Below are 23,650 nucleotides of genomic sequence, written 5' to 3' on the forward strand. Positions count from 1 at the left end.
GAGCGTTATGCTATAGTTGATAAACATTGCTTCCCACGGAGGTACAGTTTAACAATTCTGAAACCACTGTACATATATGGGCTTCCCTGGTGACTCAGATGGTAAAGAATCTGCCTGCAATGTGGGAGACCCAGGTTTGATCCCTGGGTCGGGAAGATCCCCTGGAGAATGGAATGGCAACCCACTCCAGTACTCTTGCCTGGAGAATTCCATGAACAGAGGAGCCTAGAGGGCTACAGTCCATGGGATTGCAAAGAGTAGGACATGACTGAGCAACTAACACATGCATACATGTATACTGAAATTTGATAGTTAAGTACATGTTGGCAGATGATGGGAGTCACCTTTCTCACTGTTGGAGTGGAAGGTTAGAGATAAACAAGAGCAGGAGGCCCTATTCTATGTGTTAAGGGCTACTGTTGGAGACATCAGTAATAACTCATATTTATCTTAGTATAGATACAAATAGTTACATATAGAGAACATTTGTAGCTATATTTACAGCATACACACCTATATTTCTTTGCATCATCAGCTGAAATTGCCCCAGAGAACCAACACCCCTGGAGCAGTGAGCACATCTTATGCCCAAATCTTGGTTTCTAATACCATTCTCCAATAAGGAAGCAGGATTCCAAGAAATAACTGGTTCTGGGAATTGGGAAGTAAGTACCTGTGATTACCCTGAAGCATCTTGTAGTGCGAAAAAAGTAAAAAGTTTATTTGGTTGCAAAACCAAATAAAACAAAAAGCCAAACCCACACATGTGCACACGCTGAAGGAGATATGTCGACGGGGCATGGGAGCCCACAGAAAGAGCTCCAAATCACCAAAGCTGGAGAAATTTGAGCAACAGAATGAAGTAGTATGGCATTATAATTCAACATAAAATATTCATGAGTCCACATTAATGTAAATTAATGATTGAATAAATAAATGGGAGAGAAGAGACAACTCTTCTTTGCAGAAGAATTCCAAATAATTTATGTAGATGCTTCTTCCTCAACTCCCCACTCCTCAACTCATTAGGTGTGGGCTATGCATAGTGACTTTCGAACAGTGTAATATGAAAGGGGGAAATGTTACTTAGATTAATTGGAGAAATCTGACAAACATTGCTTCAGCCAGCTAGTCAAAGTCAGTATCAGCTAAGTTATACTGATAATATGTACTACCAATACCATGTGATGAGAATGGCAATTTACCTCTGTGTCTTCCTCCCCAAACCCCATAATTATGAGAAAGACATCAGAGGAATCTAAATTGAGAGAGAGTTTACAAAATTCTTTGATTAGTACTCCATAAAATTGTCATCAAAGTTTTTCAAGATCATCAAAAACAAAGAAAATCTGAGAACCCTCATAGCCAAGCCAATAGGAAATTAAGGAGACATGATGACTAGATGGACATGGGATCCTGGAAAATAAAAGGGGCAGTAGGTAAAAAACAAAGAAATCTGAATAAAGTGTGGGTTTTAGTTAATAATTTAGCAGTATTGCTTCTTTGTGACAAATGTACCTTACTAATTACAAATGTTAATAACAGGAGGAAACTGGGCATGAGATACCTCAGTATTCTTTGTATTATCATCACAAATTCCCTGTAAATCTAAAACTATTCCAAAATTATTTTTTATTAAAAATAATTTAAAAATTCTTTCATAAATTTTCAAGTTGCTTCCTAGGAGATGGTATTGCTCTCATTGAACACCTACTGAGTTAATCCCATATTTAAGCTCTGATGGCTTCCCTCTCTTTGCTCACTTAGAAAAATTGAAGGTAAAGGGGAATGTACACACGCATTGCTATTTAAAGGAATAGCTAATGACACTGTTTCACTTGTCATAGGGTTTGTGTGAAATATGTTTATTAGATAATTTGATTTTCTGCCCAGTACATACTTGTTATGATGATGTTGTTAATTACATTAATATTGATGATGGGATATTAATGATAAACTACAGAGGGAGTTTTCAAGGCAGGCTTCAACAGTACGTGAACTGTGAACTTCCAGATGTTCAAGCTGGATTTAGAAAAGGCAGAGGAACCAGAGATCAAATTGCCAACATCCGCTGGATCATCAAAAACACAAGAGAGTTCCAGAAAAACATCTATTTCTGCTTTATTGACTATGCCAAAACCTTTGACTATGTGGACCATAACAAACTGTGGAAAATTCTTAAAGAGATGGGGATACCAGACCACCTGTCCTGCCTCTTGAGAAATCTGTATACTGGTCAGGAAGCAATGGTTAGAACTGGACATGGAACAACAGACTGGTTCCACATTGGGAAAGGAGTATGTCAAGGCTGTATATTGTCACTCTGCTTATTTAACCTTTATGCAGAATACATCATGAGAAACACTGGGCTGGATGAAGTACAAGCTGGAATCAAGATTGCTGGGAGAAATATCAATAACCTCAGATATGCAGATGATACCACCCTTATGGCAGAAAGCAAAGAAGAACTAAAGAGTTTCTTGATGAAAGTGAAAGAGGAGAGTGAAAAAGTTGGCTTAAAGCTCAACATTCAGAAAACTAAGATCATGGCATCTGGTCCCATCACTTCATGGGAAATAGATGAGGAAACAGTGAGAGACTTCATTTTTGGGGGCTCCAAAATCACTGCAGATGGTGACTGCAGCCATGAAATAAAAAGACTTACTCCTTGGAAGAAAAGTTATGACCAAACTAGACAGTATACTAAAAAGCAGAGACATTACTTTATCAGCAAAGTTCTGTCTAGTCAAAGCTATGGTTTTTCCCATAGTCATGTATGGATGTGAGAGTTGGACTATAAAGAAAGCTGAGCGCTAAAGAATTGATGCTTTTGAACTGTGGTGTTGGAGAAGACTCTTGAGAGTCTCTTGGATTGCAAGGAGATCCAACCAGTCTATCCTAAAGGAGATCAGTCCTGAATATTCATTGGAAGGATTGATGTTGAAGTTGAAACTCCAATACTTTGGCCACCTGATGCAAAGATCTGACTCATTTGAAAAGACTGATGCTGGGAAAGATTGAAGGAAGGAGGAGAAGGGGACAACAGAGAATGAGATGGTTGAATGGCATCACCAACTCAATGGACATGAGTTTGAGTAAACTCTGGGTGTTGGTGATGGATAGGGAGGCCTGGCGTGCTGCAGTCCATGGGGTCGCAAAGAGTCAGACACGACTGAGCTACTGAACTGAACTGAACAGAGGGAGTTAGAAATTTCTGAATACACTTGAATTCTCAGACCTATTACTGGAAGGACAAGTGAAAACTGTCATTGATGTGATTTTCCTGTAATTAATTAGTGTAGTTGACTTTCCTTGCTGTGTAGAGTAGTAACTGAGCTTTAAGAAATGTAATATTTTTCCATTAGAGTTCATACTTCAACCAGCCTCAGCAGAGATTTTTCTTAGCCAGTGTAGTGGATCTATAATCAGAGAAGAAAAGCCTTAAGAGGAAGGAATTAATTTCTGCCCTGACATCTTTTATATCTCCTTTAAAATAACTATAATCACTGAAAATATCAGGAAGGAAACGATTTTAAAAAGTCCCTTCTATAAAAGCTATGGGTTCTGTGAATGACTAAAAAGAAGTCTGGTTAAGGAAGACACAGGGCTATGTGAAAACATAAAATTTTATCTTATCACTGGAAAAGTCAGATCAGTAGAACACTGCCATAGGAAAATAGAAGATTATGTTGAAGGCAGGACCATATGAGTATAATGACCTCAATAACCACATCAGGGGAGGATAAAGAATACCAGGAAATAGTGGTGCAGCAGACGTACTATGAAGCACAAGGTAATATAAAGACTTTAGTGGAATATCTCCTACAGGTGATCCTGGAAGGAAAAGCCTACTCTAAATTTTGTGGGTCTATAAAAAAATTTTAAGGCATTGTGACACTGTAGCCTGCTTTAATTTTTCTTTTGCAAAAGTATATTTATTGCTTAATTTTTTGAAAAAATAAAGCTACTTAAGATTTTTCTTGTAAATTAGGGAGTTAATTCCAGAATATTGAACTACCCACAGAAAAATATTTCCTCAGGTTTCTTTATAGTACTAAGTTGGAGATGTCTGGGTGTCCGAAAAATATGAAATCTCCCCTTCTTCCTTGAAATACACCTAAAGATTTCTCAGCATCCCCGGTAGTGAGGGTAGACATATGGTGAAGTTCTTTCCAATGGAATGTGAGTGGAAATGATAAGTACAGTTTCTAAGCCTGAAATTAGATTTCCTGAAGCTGCATGGAGGAGAGCTAACTGTGACCAGAAACACCTGTGTAGTACTATTATGTGAGTGAGAAATAATTACTTTTAGATGGTTACACTTTTGGGTCTATTTGTTAAAGCAATATAGCCTATCAAAACAAGCTTCTTGTTGAGTATTTGGTGAATTAATGAAAGAAAAACACTTTACAGAGCTAACACCCTGTTAAGATGTGGCCATTTTATGTAGGAAATAGTCATGTAATGCAAAATAAAGCAGTAGAGGAAGAGAGGGTAAAAAAGGTTAAGATTTATCTTTTAGAGAGTTTATATTTTTCATTGTTTATAATAGCAGAGAATTGTAATAATGAATATGTTTAACAAAATATTTAAACATAACACAATACAGTATTAAACAGTTATTTGATATAATGATGTAAGAGTGTTAATGACATGGAAAAATGGCTATACTATATGAACTAGGAAAAGCAGTATTCAAAATAGTAATATGTAATCTAAGATTGTTTTAATCAAAAATAGGAATATGCAGTAAAGCAGTTACACAAAAGACAGGGGAGGGAGGAAGTGAAAGACTTCACATCTAAGTTAGCCTTTGGACAGTGAGATCATGCTTTTTTCCTTCTGTGATTTTTCTGTATTTTCCATACAATAAACATGTATCATTCTGTGATCAGAAATGAAATTCTATAGGTCAGTTAAAAATAGCAAAAGAAATTGGTATAAAGGAGAGAATTTTTAAATGGTTGAAAAAATTTTAGTATAACACAGGTGGCTAATGAAGCCTTGCATTTAAGATGAAATGCCTTAGCATTTCAACAGAATAAAAAGGTAACAAAAATAGGCATATTTTAATGCATTTTTAAAAACTTAGTAATTTTATAATAGTCAATTCTCTTAGCCATCCTCTCTTTCTCATAAATAACCTTTGTTTTCCTAGGGAGAGAATGAATGCCTCACTGAAAGCTGAAGTGTTGTTTACAATGTTATTTAGTTACTCACCCTGACATATCACAAAAGGCTATCAGGAAGTCTATGCAGGATGTTGTGTAGGCAACAGGAACTTATTCTGAGGTTTCACAAATTTGCCCAAAGAAAATTCCAACAGGTGCACGTAGTGGCCAGCCTTCCTCCACGTCCCTCATGTACAGTCTGGATCACTGCAGTCAAGATAATTATTAGATTGGTAATGACTTGCATCGGAGAAGGCAGTGGCACCCCACTCCAGTACTCTTGCCTGGAAAATCCCATGGGCGGAGGAGCCTGGTAGGCTGCAGTCCATGTGGTCACTAAGAGTCGGACACGACTGAGCGACTTCACTTTCACTTTTCACTTTCATGCATTGGAGAAGGAAATGGCAACCCACTCCAGTGTTCTTCCCTGGAGAATCCCAGGGACGGGGGAGCCTGGTGGACTGCCGTCTATGGGGTCGCACAGAGTTGAACACGACTGAAGCGACTTAGCAGCATCAGCAGCAATGACTTACATAATCCAAATACGTTTTTTGTTTCAGTGAACAAGTGAAAAAGGAATGATTTCCATTCTCTGCTTTTGTTTTTTATGTTTGTGGACCAGTAAACTTATATTTAAGGCAAGCATTTCCATTTTTAAATGTTTTTCAGAGAAGATATAATGGCTTTTAGTATAGTATATCCCAAGCAATTTATGATTATATTTATGATCCCCTCATATGATTACCTCCAATATAAATCTGTCTGCAGAGGAAAGAACAATAAGGTATTGTTCCTTTCCTCTTTATAATGTATAATGTATTATCTCATGATTCTTCCAATATCCTTAGAAGGAAGGAGAGCAGGCATTTTTAATCCAATCTTGTCCACAAAGAAACTAGAGCTCAGAGATTTTTGGTAAATTATCTGGAATTTAAAGATGTCAGACACAGGAACTAATGTGACCTTTGGAAAGGACATGTTTGTTGGGACCAGATAAACATGAATATGAATCATGACTCTGTTTTTTGAGAAAGTCACCCAGTCTTCTTGATAGGCATCACATATGTGAAAAAGAAGAGGGGTTATTAATTCCTACTTTGGAGGATTGTTATAGGACTTAATGAGAATTATATATGTAAAGTGTCTAGAATTTAGGATGTTTCTCTAACAGCTGCCTCAATTCATTTTGAAACCAAGCAAGACCGTGCAGGGCCCTCTGAGGTATGAAAGCCCCTCTATGTCGCCTGCCTCATTGTTTGTAAAAAAAATCTGTAGTCGCCCAGGACTCCTCTTAGTCATACACACACACACACACACACACACACACACACACACAAAACAGGCGCTCAGGCAGTTAATGATTAGGACAATAGCCTCACAGAATCTTTATTTCCTCCCTGAAGGACATAGATAACAGTGTCTGATGTACATTCCTGAGTTGTCTTGCAGTTACTATAACCAGAGTGAAAAAGCTAACTGTATGATAACCAGACTGTAGCCATGAGATAAGCTGCTCCATCTTGCATAGTTCCAAGAACTGGCCTCAAGAAAGTGGGAACAAATCAGCCCTAGAAATGAAGATTAACTAATGCTTAAAACAATCAAGATAATGCTGATCAGACCACCACATGACCGATTTCAAGATGACTGTTGGAGCTCACTGTGCATATATCTTTTTGGATTAGTGTTTTTATTTTCTTTGTATAAATATCCAAAAGTGGGATAACTGGGTCATGCTCAGTTGCCCAGTCATGTTTGCCTCTTTGTGACCCCATGGACTGTAGCCCAGCCAGGCTCCTCTGTCCATGGAATTGTCCAGGCAGGAATACTGGAGCAGGTTGCCCTTTTTTACTCTAGGGGATATTCTCGACCCAGAGATTGAACCTGTGTCTTTTGCTCCTTCTGCATTAGCAGGTGGATTCTTTACCACTGCACCACCTAGGAAGCCCCAGCTAGGTCATATGGTAGTTCATTGTTAGTTTTTTGACTAATCTCCATACTGTTTTCCTCATTGGCTGCACTGGTTTACATTCCCACTAAGAGTGCATGAGGTTCACATCCTCACCAACACTTGTTATTCTTGTCTTTTTGTTAACAGCCATTCTAACAGGTATGAGATGGTATTGTAGCTGAGTATTTTAAGTATGAGAACAACTATAACTTGTGTGATGTAAAGGCCTTTGTGACTTTTCCCAGAGTCTCTTTGAACTCATTTTGTGAGGCTGGTGTTTGTTTGCTCTAGATGAACTTCAGGGCAAATCTCACAACTTTTCTTATCACTTTCAATTAATTAAATGTCTGGCCTAGCACAGTCATCAAAACTTCAATCTTGATTTAAACTAAAATTTCTTTCTCTACCTCTGCTCAGACCTGCCACAGACAAAAGGCCTGTGATGAGAGAGAGGCATTTTTGGCTTCTTGTTTTTTCCCATCTAGGATTCATTTTCTCTAGCTTGCCAACTCCATCAGAGTCCCAGTAGAATAGAGAGGCAAGGAAAGGGCCAGCAGGCCAGTTCTTACCTAAGACCACGGTGAGCAGCACTTGAGTTTTCTGCCCTGACATCTTGTGAAGCTCTTTCTTTCTCTTATGTGGCTTCTTTGTAGACCCACCTAGTTACTAGGAAACTCTCTTCTGTAGTTTCTTGTTGGATATCATGCTGGTCACTTATGTCTCCGCCTTCAATCTCTAGTACAGTAGCAGCTCTCTCTAAATAGCTTCTTCTAATTCCAATCCAACCCCTTTTATTTTCCACATGGGTGAGGGGTTCAAAGGCCACAAAACTGACTTTCTACTACATGTCCTTTGAAAATTCTGCTTTTATGGCCTTGCATATCATTTTGTCTTAGGATATATGTTGTCTTGGTATCTTAGCTAAATTTCTATTTAACAGCCTGTTAATTCTACTTTACTTTATATAAAATTTATGTCCCTACAAGGTTGCTTGTTAGTTTGTTTTTTGTTTTGGAATTGAATCCCATTTGGCCATTGGTTTGAGTCAATTTGAATGCAGAGTTCCAAAGAATAGCAAGGAGAGATAAGAAAGCCTTTCTCAGCAATCAATGCAAAGAAATAGAGGAAAACAATAGAATGGGAAAGACTAGAGATGTCTTCAAGAAAATTAGAGATACCAAGGGAACATTTCATGCAAAGATGGGCTCAATAAAGGACAGAAATGGTAGGGACCTAACAGAAGCAGAAGATATTAACAAGAGGTGACAAGAATACACAGAACTGTACAAAAAAGATCTTCATAACCCAGTTAATTACAATGGTGTGATCACTCACCTAGAGCCAGACATCCTAGAATGTGAAGTCAAGGGGGCCTTAGGAAGCATCACTACAAACAAAGCTAGTGGAGGTGATGGAATTCCAGTTGAACTATTTCAAATCCTAAAAGATGATGCTGTGAAAGTGCTGCACTCAACATGCCAGCAAGTTTGGAAAACTCAGCAGTGACCACAGAACTGGAAAAGGTCAGTTTTCATTCCAATCCCAAAGAAAGGCAATGACAAAGAATGCTCAAACTACTGCACAATTACACTCATCTCGCAAGCTAGTAAGGTAATGCTCAAAATTCTCCAAGCCAGGCTTCAGCAATATGTGAACCGTGAACTTCCTGATGTTCAAGCTGGTTTTAGAAAAGGCAGAAGAACCAGAGATCAAATTTCCAACATCCATTGGATCATAGAAAAAGCAAGAGAGTTCCAGAAAAACATCTATTTCTGCTTTATTGACTATGCCAAAGCCTTTGACTGTGTGGATCACAATAAACTGTGGAAAATTCTGAAAGAGATGGGAATACCAGACCACCTGACCTGCCTCTTGAGAAACCTATATGCAGGTCAGGAAGCAACAGTTAGAACTGGACATGGAACAACAGACTGGTTCCAAATAGGAAAAGGAGCATGTCAAGGCTGTATATTGTCACCCTGCTTATTTTACTTAAATCTAAAGTACATCATGAGAAACACTGGGCTGGATGAAGCACAAGCTGGAATCAAGATTGCTGGGAGAAATATCAATAACCTCAGATATGCAGATGACACCACCCTTATGGCAGAAAGCAAAGAAGAACTAAAGAGCCTCTTGATGAAAGTGAAAGAGGAGAGTGAAAAAGTTGGCTTAAAGCTCAACATTCAGAAAACTAAGATCATGGCATCTGGTCCCATCACTTCATGGGAAATAGATGGGGAAACAGTGGAAATAGTGCGAGACTTCATTTTTGGGGGCTCCAAAATCACTGCAGATGGTGATTGCAGCCATGAAATTAAAAGACGCTTACTCCATGGAAGGAAAGTTATGACCAACCTAGACAACATGTTCAAAAGCAGAGACATTACTTTGCCAACAAAGGTCTGTCTAGTCAAGGTTATGGTTTTTCCAGTGGTCATGTTTGGATGTGAGAGTTGGACTGTGAAGAAAGCTTAGTGCCAAAGAATTGATGCTTTTAAACTGTGGTGTTGGAGAAGACTCTTGAGAGTCCCTTGAAACTGCAAGGAGATCCAATCAGTCCATCCTAAAGGAGATCCTTTATTGAGTATGCCAAAGTCAATAAAGATCTGTGTGGATCCACACAGATCCACATAGTCCTGGGTGTTCATTGGATCACTGATGTTGAAGCTGAAACTCCAGTACTTTGGCCCCCTGATGGGAAGAGCTTGACTCATTGGAAAAGACCTTGATGCTGGGAAAGACTGAGGGCAGGAGGAGAAGGGGACGAAGGAGGATGAGATGATTGGATGGCATCACTGACTCAATGAACATGGGTTTGGGTGAACTCCGGGAGTTGGTGATGGACAGGGAGGCCTGGCGTGCTGTGGTTCATGGGGTTGTAAAGAGTCGGACACAACTGAGCGACTGAACTGAACTGAACTAAGTCAATTTCATAGATGCTTACATTTTTCTGAATTGTTTTCAAATGGAACCAACTTTTGAACATTTGGCAAATTACATATAATCTGGTATACTGAAACCCAAGTCAATTATATTTAATAAGAAAAATCTGTTTGTACATCTATATACTCTTCCACAAAATGCACTTCTCCCCTTTCTTATTTGAATTCACTGGGAACTGCAATGCACTGCTATAATCCTGGCCCATGGATATTGTTATTTGCTCATGCTAAGTCACTTCAGTCATGTCCTACTCTATGCAATGCCATAGATGGCAGCCTACCAGGCTCCCCCGTCTTTGGGATTCTCCAGGCAAGAACACTGGGGTGGGTTGCCATTTCCTTCTCCAATGCATGAAAGTGAAAAGTGAAAAGTGAAAGTGAAGTTGCTCAGTTGTGTCCGACTCTTCGTGACCCCATGGACTGCAGCCCACCAGGCCTCTCTGTCCATGGGATCCTCCAGGCAAGAGTACTGGAGTGGGTTGCCCCTAACCTAAGTTGAGGAGTCCCTCAAGAGGATTTGGAAACTTAGTGCCAGAAAAAGTGTTACAAAAGGCTGTCTCTGGTGCCTGAGGTAGTAAGATATGAAACTGGGAGATGTTACAACCATGTTTCCTACTATGTGAAGGAAAGGGATTTGCACTGTGGGAGAAGACAGAAGCAGGAGCACAGATGGGAGCAGAGACACAAGATACCGAATTGAGGCTGTTCCAGTTCATGATTCTTGGTTTAATTTGCTTTTATTTTTTTGGACATGTCTCTGAGCATGTGGGATCTTAGTTCCCCCACAAGGAATCAAACCTTTGCAGTGGGAGTGCAGAATCTTAATCACTGGACTACAGAGAAGTCCCCATGGTTTTTATTTTACCTCAGTTCCAGCTGCAGTCCTTTGCTTCTTGCATAAATTAGTCAGTCTGGGTTTCTGGCACTTGGACTCTCCAAACACCATCTCTTTATAGCCTACTAAGTTTCTTCAAGTATTTTTCTTTGAAAATAAAAAATACAGAATTAGGGTATGACCATAAATTGGCTATACTCACACACATGTAATATAATGCCTATTGACTCTGTTCAGTTCAGTTCAGTCGCAAAGAGTCGGATACGACTGAGCGACTGAACTGAACTGAACAGAGTCAACATCCAGAAGACTTTTAAAGACATGAAAGCGAAAGTCGCTCAGTCTTGTCAGACTCATTGTGACCCCCTGTCCTATACAGTCCATGAAATTCTCCAGGCCAGAATACTGGAGCGGTTAGCTGATCTCTTCTTCAGGGGATCTTTCCAGCCCAGGGATAGAACTGAGGTCTCCTGTATTGCAGGCGGATTCTTTACAGCTCAGCCACTAGGGAAGCCCAAAGACATGAAAAAGGAAGGTTAATTAAAATCAACAATAATAATGAAGAAGGATCAACACTATAACAATTTTAAAAAGCGTAACATTTTGACAACAGAAGGTTTCAAGGGTTACTAAATGAACTTTAACCATTGTTCTCCCTTTCCCCCCCCACCCCCCCCACCCCAGCACAAAGTTACATTATATCCTTCAGGGCTTAAATAGATGACTGAGTCACTGAGAAACCATTCACAGGGATCATAAAGTTCCTGACTCCAAAGGAAACTTATTTTGTTATTGATGGAAGGATGTTGATGTAATAGATTGTTTTTGCAATATATAAAATATTTTTTAAAGTAAATATGTTACACTTTAAAAAACTAACATAATGGGTTTTAATATAAAGCATTCCTTTAGTTTTACTGGAGCACATAGTGAATGAAGATGGACAGAGAATATTTTTTTAAAAAGAAAAAAATGTTATAGCCAGGTTTTAAATAATATTTTAGTTCTGTATTTTTTTATTGGTATATTTTAGGAATCCGTAACTATATTGATGACTAAAAAATAAAGACCTACTAATCTTCCTTCTTTCCTTTGTTCTGCTGCCTGCCTGCATTACCCTCTATTTTTACTATTAATATGTATCCTAAAGCTGTTCTTCATCTGTAAGTTGGAGCACCCTCTGCTGAGTTGGTAGCAACATTACATTGTGGCCATTTTTTCAATAGTGGATCATTTTCCATCAAAAGGAAAATAACACTAAAATGTACTAAATGTACATTTAGTGCACTAAAATGTACTAAAAAGATGGACTTTCTGCAAATTGAATTGCTCTCAAACTATATCAAACTTGTTACAAAGATACTGGTTCAGTCACATTATTACAAAGAAACAAGTGATCATGAGTTTGAAGGTCTTATGAAGATACAAGCAAAACAATGTAAAAGACATTTAGTTTTTGAGTATACATAGCAAACATATATGAAAGAAATAAAGCAAAAAGTCTCATTTTAAATATGAGTGATGAACCTTTTAAAATAAAAAAAAAATGTGCAATTGAAATTTCTCTATGCACTGCGAAACTGTTAAAATGAATATTAGAAGAGAAAATTTTTTGTTTATTTTTATTGAAGTATAATTAAGTTGCTGCTGCTGCTGCTGCTGCTGCTCAGGCTCCCCCGTCCCTGGGATTCTCCAGGTAAGAACACTGGAGTGGGTTGCCATTTCCTTCTCCAATGCATGAAAGCAAAAAGTGAAAGTGAAGTCACTCAGTCGTGTCCGACTCCTAGCGACCCCATGGACTGCAGCCCACCAGGCCCCTCTGTCCATGGGATTTTCCAGGCAAGAGTACTGGAATGGGGTGCCATTGCCTTCTCCGATAATTGAGTTACAATATTGTTAATCCCGGATGACTTTGCTGTACAATAGGGATTAACAATAATTGAGTTACAATATTGTTAATCCCTATTGTACAGCAAAGTCATCCCATTATACATAAATATTTTCCATTATGGTTTATCATAGGCTTTTTTTAAAAAAATTGGAGGATAATTGCTTTACAATGTTGTATTAGTTTCTGCTGTACAACAAGCAAATTTTTATTGTTTTGTAGATTCTTAGTTTTATTGTTATTATATGACCCAAATTTCTTCTAGTTAAAGTTATCCTGGAGGTATGAGTAATTTATTTTCTGTCTGTCCTGACTAAACTGTATGTTCCATGAGTACAGAGACCACCTCTGCATTTCTGTATCTAAAAATATTCAAAACTGAATTCATACCAATACCACTAATTCAAATTCAGCTCTGTAGGATTCATTCTAGCTTTCCTCTTGGTGTATCTGTAACTCACTTCTCTGACAACAAGAAGCCTAGCTCTTATCCTCAGTATACTCATTTATTTGCCCTATCCTTTTGTATGTAATCAGTCTCACAAACATTAGGCTACTGCCCTGCTTAGTTACCTTTTTTCCTTGAGTTTTGAGCCACGCTGGGTAGCTTTTCTCAAGCCTGCCTAATAGCTTTTAACTGGTGATTCCAGAAGGAAGGGAGAGCGGGAGGGCAGGAAATGGAGGCTTTACATACAAAAACATAAGTATAGAATATTGATACAATTTCAATGATTATTGATTCTTCAATAGATGTCCAGTTTTTTTCTTGCATTTTTAATCTATCAGTCTTCAGAACAAAATTTTCACAAATGATCACAAAATGAAGAAAGTCTGTGTTCAGACTGAAATATTTTCAAAGTTCTGAGATAGCTATGTGGCTTTGAATCCATTTTGAATTTGACACAACTGATTTGAAGTGACAATTATTTACATGATTTAATAATAATAGTCAGATCAGATCATTTGCTCAGTCGTGTCTGACTCTTTGCAACTCCATGAATTGCAGCACGCCAGACCTCCCTGTCCATCACCAACCCCCAGAGTTCACTGAGACTCACGTCCATCGAGTCAGTGATGCCATCCAGCCATCTCATCCTCTGTCGTCCCCTTCTCCTCTTGCCCCCAATCCCTCCCAGCATCAGAGTCTTTCCCAATGTGTCAACTCTTCGAATGAGGTGGCCAAAGTACTGGAGTTTCAGCTTTAGCATCATTCCTTCTGAAGAAATCCCAGGGCTGATCTCCTTCAGAACGGACTGGTTGGATTTCCTTGCAGTCCAAGGGACTCTCAAGAGTCTTCTCCAACACCACAGTTCAAAAGCGTAAACTCTTTGGCACTCAGCCTTCTTCACAGTCCAACTCTCACATCCATACATGACCACAGGAAAAACCATAGCCTTGACTAGACGAACCTTTGTTGGCAAAGTAATGTCTCTGCTTTTGAATATGCTATCTAGGTTGGTCATAACTTTCTTTCCAAGGAGTAAGCATCTTTTAATTTCATGGCTGCAGTCACCATCTGTAGTGATTTTGGAGCTCAGAAAAATAAAGTCTGACACTATTTCCACTGTTTCCACATCTATTTCCCATGAAGTGATGGGACCGGATGCCATGATCTTCGTTTTCTGAATGTTGAGCTTTAAGCCAACTTTTTCACTCTCCTCTTTCACTTTCATCAAGAGGCTTTTGAGTTCCTCTTCACTTTCTGCCATAAGGGTGGTGTCATCTGCATATCTGAGGTTATTGATATTTCTCCTGGCAATCTTGATTCCAGCTTGTGTTTCTTCCAGTCCAGCGTTTCTCATGATGTACTCTGCATATAAGTTAAATAAACAGGGTGACAATATACAGCCTTGATGAACTCCTTTTCCTATTTGGAACCAGTCTGTTGTTCCATGTCCAGTTCTAACTGTTGCTTCCTGACCTGCATACAAATTTCTCAAGAGGCAGATCAGGTGGTCTGGTATTGCCATCTCTTTCAGAATTTTCCACAGTTTATTGTGATCCATACAGTCAAAGGCTTTGGCATAGTCAATAAAGCAGAAATAGATGCTTTTAGTTTTTCAGTAATTAAGTGCCATGTTTTTGTGATTGAGAATTGTCTGAAATTACCTTTTGAAGGGTTGGGGATAGTGGATAGGCTGAGTAAGATCAGAATTCACCTCTTTCTGGATTCTGTCTCTTAGATGCCTTGGAAAACATGGGGAGAATATTCAGTTATTTTAATGTGATAAATGAGTCAAAACGTAAAATGATTATTGTCTCCTAAAGACTACTAGAACATTGAAATTTAAACTCACAGTATGATAAAACGGTCTTTCCAGTGATGGTGATAGCTTTATGCTGAGCCAACAGGAAGATCATCTGGAGAAGGAAATGGCAACCCACACCAGTATTCTTTCCTGGAAAACCCCATGGACAGCCTGGCGGGCTACAGCCTATGGGGTCCCAAAGAGTCCGGCAGGACTGAGTACACACACACACACACACACACACAAACTCTTAGTTATCCCACTTTGTGAACACTTAAATTTGAGACAGCAATGATCAGGGTTTGAAATATGATCAGAGCCTTGTGGACCAGCTGAAACTTTGGTCTTATTGGAACTAAGTGCTCCAGTAGGGTTTTTTTTTGTTTGTTTGTTTGTTTGTTTGTTTGTTTTAAGGGTAAGATTGTTTACCAGCAAAAAATATGAAAATCTCAACTGATTATTCAAGCAGAACCCCTTAACTATATGGTATTCAAAGTAGGTATTGAAGGAGGTTTTCAAAGACCAAAGTAGATGAAACTGTTTAAGTTAAAAGGTAGTGATGGAAGATAGTAGCACCCGAGAAGGCTAGATGTCAGGGAAAACAGAAGCAAGTTGAACTGGGCTGAACCCAGGCTCGTGTCCTGACTACAGAAATAAATTGAGCTAAGGAAAGTTCAGGGTTTCTGCTCTTGGCCTCTGTAGAAACACTGCTGCTGCTGCTGCTAAGTCGCTTCAGTTGTGTCTGACTCTGTGCGACCCCATAGACGGCAGCCCACCAGGCTCCCCCATCCCTGGGATTCTCCAGGCAAGAATTCTGGACTGGGTTGCCATTTCCTCCTCCAATGTATGAAAGTGAAAAGTGAAAGTGAAGTCTCTCAGTCGTGTCTGACTCTTCACGACCCCATGGACTGCAGCCCACCAGGCTCCTCCGTCCATGGGATTTGCCAGGCAAGAGTACTGGAGTAGGGTGCCATTAGTCTTTGGCAATTAGCAACATACAAGTGTGTAGGGATGCCCTGCCTCATGCAGATGTGTAAATATCTATATAACATTTTCTTTTCTCACATAAAAGTTGCTATTGTTCAGTTCAGTTCAGTTCAGTTGCTCAGTCACATCTACTCTTTGCGACACCATGGGCTGCAGCACTCCAGGCCTCCCTGTCCATCATCAACTCCCAGAGTAGGTGTCAAACTCATGTCCATCGAGTCAGTGATGCTATCCAACCATCTCATCCTCTGTTGTCCCCTTCTCCTCCTGTCTTCAATCTTTCCCAGCATCAGGGTCTTTTCAAATGAGTCAGTTCTTCACTTCAGGTGACCAAAGTATTGGAGTTTCAGATTCAGCACCAGTCTTTCCAATGAATATTCAGGACTGATTTCCTTTAGGATGGACTGGTTGGATATCCTTGCTGTCCAAGGGACTCTCAAGAGTCTTCGCCAGCACCTCGGTTCAAAAGCATCAATTCTTTGGCGCTCAGCTTTTTTATAGTCCAACTCTCACATCCATACATGACTACTGGAAAAACGATAGGTTTGATTTGGCAAAGTAATGTCTCTGCTTTTTACTATGCTGTCTAGGTTGGTCATAACTGTTCTTCCAAGGAGCAGGCATCTTTTAATTTCATGGCTGCAGTCACCATCTACAGTGATTTTGGAGCCCAAGAAAATAAAGTCTATCACTGTTTTCCCATCTATTTGCCATGAAGTGATGGGACCAGATGCTATGATCTTAGTTTTCTGAATGTTGAGTTTTAAGCCAACTTTTTCATCTCTTCTATCACTTTCATCAAGAGGCTCTTTAGTTTTTCTTCGCTTTCTGCCATAAGGGTGGTGTCATCTACATATCTGAGGTTATTGATAGTTCTCCCAGCAATCTTAATTCAAGCCTGTGCTTCATCCAGTCCAGCATTTCTCATGATGTACTCTCCATATAAGTTAAATGAGTAGGGTAACAATATACAGCCTTGATGTACTCCTTTCCCGATTTGGAGCCAGTCTCTTGTTCCATGTCCAGTTCTCACTGTTGCTTCTTGACCACGAATAGATTTCTCAAGAGGCAGGTCAGGTGGTCTGGTATTCCCATCTCTTTAAGAATTTTCCACGGTTTGTTGTGATTCTCGCAGTCGAAGGCTTTGGCATAGTCAATAAAGCAGAAGTAGATGTTTTTCTGGAACTCTCTTGCATTTTTGATGATCCAACAGATGTTGGCAATTTGATCTCTGGTTCCTCTGCCTTTTCTAAAACCAGCTTGAACATCTGGAATTTCTCCAGGTCTACTATATAAGAGTTGCACTTACACCAGAGCCCCAGGTCATCTTTCACATGTTAAAGTTTGAAAATCTCTGCTAGTATAAAGTTATTCTTGTTTAGTCACTAAGTTGATCCAACTTTTCATGGGATCAAGAGGCTCTTTAGTTCTTCGCTTTCTGCCATAAGTGTGGTGTCATCTGCATATTTAAAAAGTCAGATTTATTGAAGTATGTTTCCACAGAGTAAAATTAAACCATTTTAGTACATAGTGCTGTGCATTTTAACAAGCTCATACAGTTGTGTAAACACAGCTGTAATCAAAACATAGAACAGTTCTATCACTCCCCCCAGCTCCTCAGCACCTGACAACCACTGATCTGTTTTCTCCCACTATAGTTTTCCCTTTTCTAGTATGTCATGTAATGTATGGCTGCATGCATCAGTTCATTACTTTTTATTGCTGAGTAGTATTCCATTGTATGAATGCAACATAGGTTGTTTATCTAACATTCACCCATTTAAGAACATTTTGCTTATTTATGGGTTTTGGTAATTATGAAGAAAACAGCTATGAACATTCTTGTACAAGTTTTGTGCAAACATAAGTTTGTCAGTTAAATTTTTTAAGTTATTTATTTTAATTGGAGGATAATTACTCCAGTACATTGTGATGGCCTCTGGTATACCTCAACATGAGTCAGCCATAGGCATCCACGTGATCCCTTCCTCCTGAACCCCCCTCCCACATCCCTCCAGGTTGCCACAGAGCCCTGACTTTGGGTTCCCTACGTCACGCATTGAAATCCCACTGGCTATCTATTTTACACACAGCAATGTATATGTTTCAGTGCTGTTCTCTCAAAGCATCCCACCCTCTCCTTCTCCCACTGTGTCCAAAAGTCTGTTCTTTATGTCTGTGTCTCCTTTGCTGCCCTGCATGTAGGATGATCGGTTCTATCTTTTGAGATTCCATATATATGCATTAATGCATGGTATTTGTCTTTCTCTGTCAGTCAAAATGTTGACAAATAATTCCTCTATTTACTACAAAAAAAAAAAAAAAGATGAAGGAAAAGAAAAAAAAATTAGAGTTTGAGATGACCATTTCAAGGAGCTTCTCTTCAAGTACACAGTGTTCATAGTAGGGATTAAAAGAGATTTTTCAAGGATGGATAGAAAATTTGATGATGTTTGAGGACCTTGGTAATTCTTAACAAAACTGGAAATTGGGTGCTCGCTTCAGCAGCACATATACTAAAATTGGAATGATACAGAGAAGATTAGCATGGCCCCTGCACAAGGATGACACGCAAATTCGTGAAGCGTTCCATATTTTTTAGATGGAGAAATATACCATGTTCATGGATTGGAAGAATCAATATAGTGAAAATGAGTATACTACCCAAAGCAATCTATAGATTCGATGGAATCCCTATCAAGCTACCAACAGTATTCTTCACATAGCTAGAACAAATAATTTCACAATTTGTATGGAAATACAAAAAACCTTGAATAGCCAAAGAGATCCTGAGAAAGAAGAATGGAACTGGAGGAATCAACCTACCTGACTTCAGGCTCTACTACAAAGCCACAGTTATCAAGACAGTATGGTACTGGCACAAAGACAGAAATATAGATCAATGGAACAAAATAGAAAGCCCAGAGATAAATCCACGCACATATGGACACCTTATCTTTGACAAAGGAGGCAAGAATATACAATGGATTAAAGACAATCTCTTTAACAAGTGGTGCTGGGAAATCTGGTCAACCACTTGTAAAAGAATGAAACTAGAACACTTTCTAACATCATACACAAAAATAAACTCAAAATGGATTAAAGATCTAAACGTAAGACCAGAAACTATAAAATTCCTAGAGGAGAACATAGGCAAAACACTCTCTGACATACATCACAGCAGGATCCTCTATGACCCACCTCCCAGAATATTGGAAATAAAAGCAAAAATAAACAAATGGGACCTAATTAACCTTAAAAGCTTTTGCACATCAAAGGAAACTATTAGCAAGGTGAAAAGACAGCCTTCAGAATGGGAGAAAATAATAGCAAATGAAGCAACTGACAAACAACTAATCTCAAAAATATACAAGCAACTCCTACAGCTCAACTCCAGAAAAATAAATGACTCAATCAAAAAATGGGCCAAAGAACTAAATAGACATTTCTCCAAAGAAGACATACAGATGGCTAACAAACACATGAAAAGATGCTCAACATCACTCATTATCAGAGAAATGCAAATCAAAGCCACTATGAGGTACCATTTCACACCAGTCAGAATGGCTGCAATCCAAAAGTCTACAAATAGTAAATGCTGGAGAGGGTATGGAGAAAAGGGAACCCTCTTACACTGTTGGTGGGAATGCAAACTAGTACAGCCACTATGGAGAACAGTGTGGAGATTCCTTAAAAAACTGGAAATAGAACTGCCTTATGATCCAGCAATCCCACTGCTGGGCATACACATTGAGGAAACCAGAAGGGAAAGAGACACGTGTACCCCAGTGTTCATCGCAGCACTGTTTATAATAGCCAGGACATGGAAGCAACCTAGATGTCCATCAGCAGATGAATGGATAAGAAAGCAGTGGTACATATACACAATGGAGTATTACTCAGCCATTAAAAAGAATACATTTGAATCAGTTCTAATGAGGTGGATGAAACTGGAGCCTATTATACAGAGTGAAGTAAGCCAGAAGGAAAAACACCAATACAGTATACTAACGCATATATATGGAATTTAGAAAGATGGTAACAATAACCCTGTGTACGAGATAGCAAAAGAGACACTGATGTATAGAACAGTCTTATGGACTCTGTGGGAGAGGGAGAGGGTGGGAAGATTTGGGAGAATGGCATTGAAACATGTAAAATATCATGTAAGAAACTAGTTGCCAGTCCAGGTTCGATGCACGATACTGGATGCTTGGGGCTAGTGCACTGGGACGACCCAGAGGGATGGTATGGGGAGGGAGGAGGGAGGAGGGTTCAGGATGGGGAACACATGTATACCTGTGGTGGATTCATTTTGATATTTGGCAAAACTAATACAATTATGTAAAGTTTAAAAATAAAATTAAAAAAAAAAACTGGAAATTGGGAGGAGAGAAAAAAAAAAGCAAATAAATGGGTTTCAAGATGATTGTAACTAAACAGGCAGCCCTCAGTTTACAAACTCTAGATTTGCATATGTCTTAAATATACAAAACAGTATGAGGGGAAGGAAAATCAAGGTCTCAGTTTCTGGGTTTTGTTTAGTAATTAGTCTGGACTAATTAACTAGCTGGAACTAGTCTGTTTAATAATTCAAAAGATGTGGGCAGATCCTTATTTACAAGTACAGATCTATATCTCCTGCAGATAATAGGAACCCAGTGATATAAGCAGCTGTGGATGAACAGAGCATTACTACCATTAATATTTCACCTGACTGGTACTTGAGAATATTAGGATCTTTCACATACAGTATACAACCCTGTTAAGAGGCAGATACTCATACTCTCCTTTTGTTGATGAGAGGCTACCCAGGGAGGTTATGACACATCTCCGATTTCACATTTCAGCGTTACACAGCTGAAAGATTAGGACCCTGCCTGGTATTTTCTCTGTAAGTCCACTATTCCTTCGCTTATCCCATTTTATGCAGTAAGAGTTCTGAATTTCCTGGGCAGTAATCCCAAGCCTTGTAAGCACCATCTTGAGGAGGAGCAGCCTGAAGTTTTTCTGATATGTGCTGCTGCTGCTGCTGCTGCTAAGTCACTTCAGTCGTGTCCGGCTCTGCGACCCCATGGACTGCAGCCTACCAGGCTCCTCCATCCATGGGATTTTCCAGGCAAGAGTACTGGAGTGGGGTGCCATTGTCTTCTCCGCTGATATGTGCTAAGATTCTAAAACTCATCGGGCAGATCACACTAAACTACATCGAAGTAGCCTCATCCACCTGGATGGATGCTGACTTTTTCTGCGAAAGGCTCCTCCACCCCCACGCACACTTCTACTGAGCTACAATTACACAACACTGTATTAGTTTTAGGTGTTCCTTTTCATTTTTTAAATTGCTTTCAGATTTAACTCCTCTGCGTTTTAAAGCTTAATTCCCATCCCAGGTGTGCAGCCACCCAACTCTCTCATTTCTGTGAACGGAAAACAGATCCAGATCTGTGGAGTTGCAGGGAAAAAAGAGATGTGTTCGAAACAAAGCCCGAGAAGGCCCAGTTTCCCTGAGGAGAGAACTATTTCTGGGCAGTTCACTAGGGCTACAAACCGAAAGGGAGGGAGGGCTTGAAGTTAAGTAACCTGAGCGTCAGGCTGCCCCCCCAACCCCCAACCTCTACACACACACACACACACACTCGCCCCTCTTTAACAGGCTGACGCAGAATCCCACAGTCTCTCGGACCTCCCCAGCTGCTCCACTCAGATGGAGCAGCGCTCACTCGTCAGGTCCCAGTGCCCCTCCCGGGCCCCACCCCGCAGCCTTTGCACTTCCTGCCAGTCCCAGGCTGCGCCTGGCCCGTCCCCCGCGCTTCTCCGGGAGGCTGGCGCCGGCGAGCTCCTCCCAGAGCCGCAGCGAAAGCGGCCACTCCCTGTGCGCTGAGGCGGCTCGTAGGGTCTCGGCTCGTCGGACTGCAAGTGGCAGTCCCTTAACCGCCAGGCCTTACACCCCTGAGCTCCCTCGGCTGGGCGGGCCAGCGCCTCCGGTATCATGCTGCGCTGGCTGCGGGGCTTCGTGCTGCCCACTGCGGCCTGCCAGGACGTGGAGCCGCCAACGCGCTACGAGACCCTCTTTCAGAAACTGGACCGCAACGGGGACGGCGTGGTGGACATCAGCGAGCTGCAGGAGGGACTCAAAAGCTTGGGCATCCCCCTGGGCCAGGACGCCGAGGAGGTGGGTCGCTGCGGGGCGTGGCCCGAGGGGCCGGGAGGGCTGCAGGGACTCTGGGCGCTCCAGGACTAGGGCGGCGGCAGGAAGAAGCCGGACTTAAGGCGGCCAGCCCGCGAATGGTTCAGAAGCTCAGGGATGGGGACCGCGGCCAGGTACCCCGGAACCGATGCTCGTCGAGATCTGAAAGGCTACTGGTGTTTTTCCAGAACAATGAGTGCGGCAGTGCTCTAGCTCGCTCTTAACAGTTCAAAATCCTGTACCCAGTACTTTTGGTACCCCTCCACCCCCTTTTTGTAGCTCTCAGCCTCTGCAAACATTTAATGAAGTTTTGTTTTGTTTTGTTTTTTAGCTCTCACACTAAAGTGGCTCCAAGTTGTGTAAAAAGGCTCACATTTTGTATCTCTCTTCGAACCTGCTTTCTTGTATCAGATAGTTTGCTGTTTTAGAACTGTTTGAAAAACCATCGTATTTTCCCCCCAACTTCCCGTTGAGGAGGAGAGGCAACATTCCATTGTTTAAGACATTCTTAATACCCAAAGTCCACAAGTTGACCTGAAGGGTTGGCCCGTCGTCTGAACAATTTCGGCTTCTCTGAGTCATAATTGTGTCCCCGAGAGCGGCTCCTAAAGCAGGGCGGAGATACTTGGAACATCTCCAGCCCCTCTGAAACGTAAGAGGACACTTCGGCATTCTCTATCCCAAGAGGGAAAGTGAATACGTTCAGAGAGCGAACAACTGTTTTATAGTAGTATTTTAAGCTACTCATTCAATGCCTGTAGTAGTTACAGGCCTCTTCAAGTGGCTATTTCTTCTTGAGTCAGATTTAGTAAGCTACAACTTCTAGGAAACTGCCGATTTTGTCCAAGGTTCATAATACTTATATTCACTTACGGTTTTAAAGAAGTTCTGACTGTATCTGTAGTTGTTTTCTTCTTCTTCCCACCTTCAATCTCACGAAATCTTTTTTTATTGCCAGTCCTTCTCCCTGTCCCGGCCAACTTTGGTATTTTTTGCTGATTGTCTCTGTTTTTAAATTTTCTTCCATTAGCTTTTGTTTATTTCTTTCTACTTTCTTTAGGTTTACTGATTTGCCCCTTTTCTGATTTCTTGAGTTGAATGTTTGATTCATTAACTGACTTTTTGTGACCCCATGGACTGTAGCCTGCCAGGCTCCTCTCTCCATGGGATTTTCCAAGCAGGAATACAGGAGTGGGTTGCTATTCCCTTCTCCAGGGAATCGTCCTGACCCAGGGATGGAACCTGGGTCTCCTGCATTGCAGGCAGATTCTTTACCATCTGAGCCACCAGGGAAGCCCATTTTGAGCTATAATATCCCTTTGATCACTTCTTTCGTCTCATCCCATAAGTTTGTATTTTTGTCGTAACTTAGCTCCCAGTATTTTCTAATGTCCTATATGATTTCATCCCTGACCCATGAATTATTTAAATGTG

At 40.4% G+C, this 23,650-nt stretch overlaps 1 protein-coding gene and 1 non-coding gene across 2 annotated transcripts in view; both read left to right on the forward strand.

Moving 5' to 3' along the window:
• Nucleotides 1–18,518: 18,518 nt before the first annotated feature.
• On the forward strand, nt 18,519–18,625 carry LOC113890664. The gene has a single exon (XR_003510610.1). It is a non-coding gene; the product is annotated as a U6 spliceosomal RNA (small nuclear RNA).
• Nucleotides 18,626–21,827: 3,202 nt separating this feature from the next.
• Nucleotides 21,828–23,650, forward strand: part of LOC113889539 (calcium-binding mitochondrial carrier protein SCaMC-1) — a 57,788-nt gene continuing 55,965 nt past the window's right edge. Inside the window, exon 1 of the mRNA XM_027536345.1 lies at nt 21,828–22,201. Within this exon, the coding sequence (XP_027392146.1) occupies nt 22,019–22,201 (183 nt within the window). The 5' untranslated portion in view covers nt 21,828–22,018. The remainder of the gene's footprint in view (nt 22,202–23,650) is intronic.

The sequence above is a fragment of the Bos indicus x Bos taurus genome, chromosome 3 (genome assembly GCF_003369695.1).
Source record: "Bos indicus x Bos taurus breed Angus x Brahman F1 hybrid chromosome 3, Bos_hybrid_MaternalHap_v2.0, whole genome shotgun sequence".
Classification (NCBI taxonomy): Eukaryota; Metazoa; Chordata; class Mammalia; order Artiodactyla; family Bovidae; genus Bos; species Bos indicus x Bos taurus.